We start from the raw sequence: 8001 nt of genomic DNA, 5'->3' as shown, positions 1-8001 counted from the left end.
CACCATATAGTGGCCATGTTTGTCAGTTTTCAAAATTAAACGTACTCATCTTGAGAATAGGTAGGACGTACGACTAGCACTTAATTAGCTTCGTGTCTTTCTGTAAACCTGCTGGTGGGTGGACTCATGAGTTAGTGATGGAGTCAGAAATTTTATAAAGGAGTGTCAAAATATAAAAAAATAGACACATGTAAAAAATACAGGAGTCAACATATATTGTGTGTATATATATATAAAAAAATTAAAATTTTGACCAAGTTAAACAGTTCAATTTTCAGATGGGTGTTAATTGACAGCCCTTAGCATAATGTAGCTCCGCCACTACTTGGGGCCATGGGCAAAAGGTACCAGAAGGGGCAGGTTCATCTGGATCGCCTTCGTTGTAAAAATACACATATATAATTACATACAAGATTAAAATTATTTTTCATGTATATATAGTAGATGTTGAATCCTCTTAACTTCTTCATATGTTTATTTTTTTATTATATTTAGAATTATTTTACTGAAAATTCTGACTTCGCCACGAGGCTATTTTCGGAGAGGATGGGAAGCTATAGGTAGGCAGCGCCTTATCCCTCCAACATGCTAGTATGGCTTAGCCCAAATGATTTCCCTCAGTAACCATCTGCCTTTTCTCCACAAATATAATATGCCAAACGGCCACCCAAAAAATACCCATGTCTTCCACTGTCTTCACACATGCAAATTTGACGACTTATTTTGAATTTCTCGTATTGCATAGATCAAAAATATAATTTAAAATAATATAAGATAACGTACAATTTAAGTTGTTTTGGTCATCAATGTGAAATCCTTAATTCCAACCGAGGTCGGATAGGCCAAGTTTTCTCTCCTTCTACTTCTTCATCGTAATTCGTACGATATATATATAGTTAACAGTTTCAATGGGACCTGACTTGCCAAGGTTAGGGCTTAGGAGTGAAGAAAAGACTTTGCCATATATAGAGAGCTTCAAAAGTGATAGCCTGATAGAACCTCACATTATGGGCTCACAGGTCTATAACAAAGCTTACTTAACAATCAAGCTAAAATCTATACATGAAGTGATTCAGGCTCAACGTGAGATCTAATAGATAAGAGGCGCAAGTCATGCTCACCATCTATAATTTTTTATATCTGAGGAATTTAAGATAATGTTAAAGTCCTAGAGTCTTCATTGGACCGAGAGAGTTCTGCTTATTACTGAGCTATGCAGGCTCAATCATTCCCGCCCCTTCTGTGGGATAAAAAATCATGTGTACTAGACTGGAAATATTCAGGTGAAAATAATAGAATAAAACTTATGAGGCTATTGGATGGATGCGGTTGCGAATAATTTAGTGAACTTTCAGTAATTCAAATTGGTTGCCCTTTAGAAAATTATACTATATAATAATTAATCCGCAAAAATGTAAAAGTACCATGGTAAGACAAAAAGGTTGTGATGTCTTTTTAGCCTCAAATTTGATTATTTGGTCAATCAGTTGAATTACTTGAATAAGGTCACAAACAACGTAATTAATTCAATCAGTGTTAATCCTCTGATAATGTGAATAAAGCAATAATGAGATAATTGAAATTACGATGCGAACAAGTTTAAAGTAAATAATTGACAAGTGAAGCCAGAGAGAATGATTCTTATTGATTCTCCTGAGTTAGTTGATGAATATTGCCGAAGAACAATGATGATCATGATCAATCATGTTTACAGAGAATAATCATAAAGTTATGAATAATCAAGTAGTACAATTGTGGGGACGTTAGGGACTTTATATATGGGGTAGTTAACAACAATTATTTTTCGTGATCTCCACCCGTTTCAGCCGTTATAGGTATGGCTAGGATCGTGGGAGTGCTGGGATTAACTGGGATTCTTAGCATCTCATAGCCTGGCCGTTATCTGAGTTATTCTCCATCTTGACACATTGAACCTTTTCATATAGATCGTTTTGGATCTCCATCGTCCGGTGCTAACATAACACATATGGGTAATAACTCTCGGTTGGTCTACTGACATTGACCCATTCAATGGTTGGCTGTGATCTTTTCTACGCTTGCACGTGCTCGGTCAAACAGTCTTTCCTTCCGTCATATTCTCACCAACACAATGTCGTCATATAAAATTGGTAAATTTGCAAGAATTTATGTGATTATATATACGGAGTGATTTACCTATACTACCATTTATTTTAAGTTATCACATCAATGGTTTGCTGAATGAAATTATTTTCAAGTACATTTTAGGTGAATTTGACAAGCTTTCGTTAATCAACGTACTGACAGTTGTTAAGTTCAAATCACCAAATCTCCCACAATTGCTAAGCCTTAAAAATCTCTATAATCGCCTCCTTGCGTCTAAGCAGAAAATTGTAACTAAGGAAAATGGTGATGCTTGCGGGCCTATTCTTAATTTGTGTATATATGAGAAGTGGCAACACGCATACACACACTAAGCAGACAATTGAATTCATATAACGCCTAGCTAGCTAAGAATACAGTCATATACTATCATGACCTATCGTTTTCCCTTTCCAAATCCGTTTGTGTTCCATTATCTGGCCAAAATTAATGAAAAAGTTGTTTGCTAGCTGATCCTACAGAAATCAATAGCTTACAAGATTTCCTAGATAGCGCATTTCGGTTGAAAAGCATCGATTTATTGTTTTATTACATGTTTGAATTAAGACACCTAAGTTTCATCTTTTCTCTTATTTGTCTCCTTTTTCTCTAATTTGAAAATTCCTTTTTGTCTCTTTCAAGGTTTTTGGTATGCAGAGTTGACTAATACAAGGCTGTGGGCTTTGTGACTTTTTGGATGAGCTTTCGAAAGCATGTATTTTTATTTAGAGACAGCCTCTTCACTGATCATTAAGAGTTGCTAAATTTTGTTGTTTATGAAATTTATATGACTTACACATGTTGGATTGAGGTGTTAAGAAGGGAAGGATATTATTGAGGAGAAAATAAACAACAACAGAAAGTACCAGAGATTCGCAGTTGATAATTACTACGAAATTATAAAACTTTAACGGTATAATTCTTAGTATCAATTTTCAGTCCTCCGAATTTAATAGGTTCAATTACTTCAACATATAGCAATTCTACAGAATAAAGTTCTATAAAATAATAAATGTTTTGAAGAAATAAATTCATTTAACTATTTATAAACCAACAAACAGCTTAGGAACAAGAAAAGCCTTTCTTCAATCATTAGATTATATAGTTTGTGGCGTAAGTTATACCATCAAAGTCGTTGTAGTATAGTGGTAAGTATTCCCGCCTGTCACGCGGGTGACCCGGGTTCGATCCCCGGCAACGGCGTTTAAACACTTTTTTTGAGGCCAGTTTGTTTTGTTCGGGTTTGATTGTGTCGTAGCTCCTCGCTGGGTTCCCTTTCTAGTCTTTTAAAATTTTTGCGGGTTTCCTCTACAATTTTATAAAAATTACTGTACATAGCAATCCTTCCCCTGATTGTTTCTATTTTGATCTTTCTGCTCTTACTTTTGAGTTGCAAATCGCTTTTTTGTTTCATTTTTTATTTTTTATTTTTAAATAACAGAGCAAAGATTACAGAGCTATCGATCTTTCTGATATTTCTACTCTTACTTGAGCAAAGTATTATATAACAGAATAATGATAAACAATATTGTTTGATTGAAGCTAATATCATGTTTACCGTATTCATCTTTGATATCCAGTAGAGTTATTAACATCCTTGGTGCAAAATTTTCTACGGAATAAAAAAAGAGAAATGAAAAAAGCACTGTAATTAACATCTTGAGTGAGAAATAATTATTAAGCTCTCTATTTTTAGGAAAACTGAAATGTTAAGCGAGTTTTTTTAAGCTAAATAACAAAATGAAAAAAAAAAAATGCGGGTTTATGCGGGGCGGTGCAGGGCGGGTTGGGTTGCAAATAGAAAAAAATGCCATGCGGGGCGGGTTGAAGTCTACCGCAACCGCCCCGCCCTATTGCCATACAGACAGGACAGACTACTGGCCATAATGTTTACTTGGTTTTGGTTAAACTTCTGACACTATTTCTTGTCCATATAAGCATTAGTCCTAGCTTTAGTGTCACTGCTTCGAGGTCCATTATACTTTTTTCATGATCCAGAGAAGACGATTTAGCCGAATTCATATGTGAAGCTTTCAACGACTAAGCTCTCCAGAATCATCATCCTTAACATCTGATCCAGTTCTAATAGTTGCATCTCTAATCAGTGTTGCCGTCAATAATAAACATGTTAAAATATTGAAATAACTGGAGTACCACAGGACTTTTAGTAAATTATGTGCCTCATTATCAGACAGGTGAAAGCATATTTGAGAAAATAAACAAAATTCTGCAAGACTCGATAAAACTGCTCGAAATGTACATACAACAGGTCAGTAAACTTTCTTTTTCAAGAGTAATCTCACTCATCAAGTCAGTAAAATCTCACTCAGTTGACATCCCGGTCTTTGACGTGATTATTTACCCCCGAGGTAAGTTCAGCTTCAGCAGAAGGTAACCTCTCATATACTTTGGACCCCACTGGTAGAAGCTTAATGTTTCCCAGTTTAAGCGTTTCGCTAAGCTTCTCATAATTCCACCTCTGCTGAATGTACACTAAAACTGCCAGAAGAACTGCAGCCACCGGTATGGCGATGTCTCCAAACTTGGTGTAAAAATCAAACCGGGGGTTCACAAACTCGTATTCTTCAGAGAAGTAGGGATTAGGAACAGGAGATCTGATGTAATCATATACATGAGGCAGAAGTCTAACGGATGTAAGCCCGATATAGTATAGCTTTCTGAGTGGTTTGCAATTGATTTGCCAAACAAGGTTGCCTATTACTTGAGGAAGCAAAAAGAAATCTTGAATCAAACCCATGTACTCCTCCAACTCAGTTTCCCATTCCCTCAATGTGTGGAAATTTCCAGTGGAATCTACGTAATGTTCAGCATGAAGAGGTTTCTGACTTGTATTAAAGGAGTGCATAAACAAAACAACAATATATCCAACAGCATGTATTACCAGTGTACTGAGAAATACCCACTTGTCACTTGGAACACGATGTGGTTCAAGAGGGCTCCTTGTCAGTAATCTTACACGGGATCTCCACACCTTTTGGCTGAGCCTTGCTGTTACTAAAAAGGCAACAAGCACAAGAACCTTGACGGTATAATCGATCAGACGGATCCACTGGCTGTTATCAAGATCGTCAGATGGAGTCTCATTGACGTCAGCACCCATCATTTTGAACAAAGCCTCTGCACCTGTGATCAATGGCAGGCCGTAGCCAAGAGCTTGGACACCTAGCATGGCAAGCGAGACATAAAGAACCGATTCCGCATTATCTCTGATGTATAATAATTGGCTGAAAATGCAAAAGAGTGCCAGAGAGAGGGTCAAGATACGGAGAATTCCCTCTACGCCCCTGCGGGAAAGAATATCTTCTCGCTGCTTCCTGTACATAATGGGGAAAGTTTGGAAGTTCACAGGATTAAAATAGAGTGGATCATCCTCATTCCTTTGAGAGGATACGGATATTTTAGCTGTCGGATTGACCAACCAACGAGCAGTGGTTGGTGGGTATGCTATAACCACCTCAATTAGACAATCCAATCCAGCTTCAAGGTCCATACTTTCGTATAGGATTTTCCAGGAGGCTCGAACATCCCTGCAACCAATGAGGTACATCTTTCCGACATGTGGATCATATAGCCCCTCTACAAAAAGCGAAGAGATGTTGTTGTATGACGTCCCAGTGACAATCAGTTGAGCAGAAACATTTAAAAGAAGCTGTTTTTCTGTGTATTCAGCCTTAGCATGATAAGTATTCTCTTTTTCACCGATCGAACCATTTGACAAAGGCCCAAACATTGGACCAAGAGAAAGAATCTCAATTTCAATTTCAACTCTTTGGTTAGCTGAACCAGAGGCAACTGCCGATGTGTGAAGAGAGAGATCTTCAGAAAGAATCGAAAGGCTGATGGGAAAAGAATCTGCATCTTCCAGTTTTGGGAATGTCAACAGTGATTTCTTAAACATTGAACCAAAGTTGAAGGGCTCATTTTTTTCAAGGACTGTAGCAGCTCCATCGATTTTTGAGTACTTGTAGTATGGGCGAGAAGCGGTATATTCATCCCACAGCTCAACTGGGCGGATCAGTTTCTCAAATGATAAAGGGACGTAACTTCTACTGCTTCCATCAACGCTGGAAAAATGGCCAATAATTATGCTCCTTTGTGTTATAGAAAAGGAGAGGGGAACATACAAGCAGATTCGAGAATCGCAGTTGCTATCTTCACGGCAACCAACCATACAAAGCTGTCCATTGGAAGATTTCCAGATTCCCTCAGCCGAAAGAGTCATGTTATTAAGCCCAGTCCTTTGTGCTGCGGTGAACTGATTCTCCAATGGAGAAACCACTCTAAACATGGAAGAGATCCTTAAAGAAAAAGTGGCATTATCTTTGAAAGTGATTTTATCACATCGAACATCTTGAAGGACAAGTTTGACGTCGTTAAAACCCCCCTCCGTGGCCTTTATCTCCTTGTCTGATTTAAACGGACCCAATTGACTGCAAAAATCATCCGTACCGTTGCATTTCCAGTTTGGCACAACTGTTAAGGCTTCTTGGTGAGTGAATCTTTGAAGAATATTACAAAAGTCAAGCCCTCTATATGTATTTATCTCAGTACTCAAACTATCTTTGTACGGGTACGGATCACAAGCTTTTGACACAAATTTTTCAGACCCAAATTCATACTTTGATGAAGTTCCGAGCCAAGAAGACATATGAACTTCATCAAAGTATTTAAAACTGGTCTTTGGGTTTAAGCTTTTCATGGTTCCTAGAATAGCTCTATTTGTCAATGTATTTGTTTTAGGATAATGAAGCACGAGTAAAATTCGATCATCTTGCATAAGTGGTGGCTGATTAGTATAACCCGATTCCTTTACCCACTCCCATGGATCAGTAGACTCTTGCTGACGAGAAGGCAACATGGTGGATCCTAACAAACACATCACTCTTTCTTCTCGACTTTTTTTCGATTCAATGTATACTCCTTCGAAAGACACAGAAAGCTGGGAATGACTGGGCCATATATCAAAATGAGGACTTTTTTCGAATGGTTTACTCGAAAACAAGCCATCAAGGGTAATACCAATCTGCAATATTCCACTCACACTCACAGACCTTTTAATCCGATGGGCACGATCGACATTAGTAACCCAGAATGAAACTAAGTTCAACGGGGATCGACGATCTGATGATCTCTTTGAATCTCTATCATCAAAAGGCATTACTGAAACCCCATTGGACACTTGCCACCAATCACCATTCATAAAAGATAATTCTTGTTTTATGCTATAGATTCTGTTATCATCATCAGGTTTCAATTCAGAAGCATAGGCTAAAACAGAAGCACATTCTTTCTTGACCTCATCAGTTCTTTCATATTTGTAAGTCATAGAAGTTCTAGTCCTAGGTCCTAACTCTCCATCTACCATGTAAGAATTAACAAAATCAACTGACAGCAACATCAACCAGATAATAATACCGCCCATTGTCCAATAAGAAGGAAAAAAAGACATTTTCCCAAGAACAGCTAATACTAAATTGCAAAACAACCCTTTAATCAAGATTCCATGACTAACCCACTTTAGAACTAAGATTGAACAAAGCAAAACAGCAAAAACAAAATTGGGAACTTTGCAAAATTAAGTCTTTGTTCAGAGCTATATATAGCAAGTGCACTAACCTCGTTATTCAGTGGTTTTACTCAAATCTTGATAGCAAGAAAATGGAACCTAGAAACAAAGGGAAAGTGTGGTTTTGAGATGGGATTGTGAAAAAGATTAGTTGGTAATTTGATTTTGATTTTGAGTTTTGATTATTAGGGTAAGTAGAGAGAGTAAGGTGTGAAGTTGAAGTCAAGGCAAGTGATGATGGCGACACTAGTGAGGTTTAAGTCAATCTATTTCTTACAAGCCGTGTCTCTAAC

The 8001-nt window shown here is 37.4% G+C and overlaps 1 protein-coding gene and 1 non-coding gene across 2 annotated transcripts; one reads left to right on the top strand and one right to left on the bottom strand.

Moving 5' to 3' along the window:
• The first annotated feature begins 3252 nt into the window (after positions 1 to 3252).
• TRNAD-GUC (transfer RNA aspartic acid (anticodon GUC)) lies at positions 3253 to 3324 on the top strand. Its single transcript has one exon. It is a non-coding gene; the product is annotated as a tRNA-Asp (tRNA).
• Positions 3325 to 4228: 904 nt separating this feature from the next.
• Positions 4229 to 7603, bottom strand: LOC132055491 (uncharacterized). Its single transcript, XM_059447345.1, has one exon. It carries the CDS (start codon positions 7589 to 7591, stop codon positions 4448 to 4450), a length of 3144 nt encoding a protein of 1047 aa, XP_059303328.1. The 5' UTR covers positions 7592 to 7603; the 3' UTR covers positions 4229 to 4447.
• Between the last annotated feature and the right edge of the window lie 398 nt (positions 7604 to 8001).

Source organism: Lycium ferocissimum, chromosome 5, assembly GCF_029784015.1.
Source record: "Lycium ferocissimum isolate CSIRO_LF1 chromosome 5, AGI_CSIRO_Lferr_CH_V1, whole genome shotgun sequence".
Taxonomy (NCBI): domain Eukaryota; kingdom Viridiplantae; phylum Streptophyta; class Magnoliopsida; order Solanales; family Solanaceae; genus Lycium; species Lycium ferocissimum.
The sequence above is the reverse complement of the archived record's forward strand: the minus strand, read 5'-3'. Positions and strand labels throughout refer to the sequence as shown.

Coding starts and splice junctions, on each gene's coding strand:
- LOC132055491 (XM_059447345.1), bottom strand. CDS start 7,591: ATGTCTTTTTTTCCTTCTTATTGGACAATGGGCGGTATTATTATCTGG.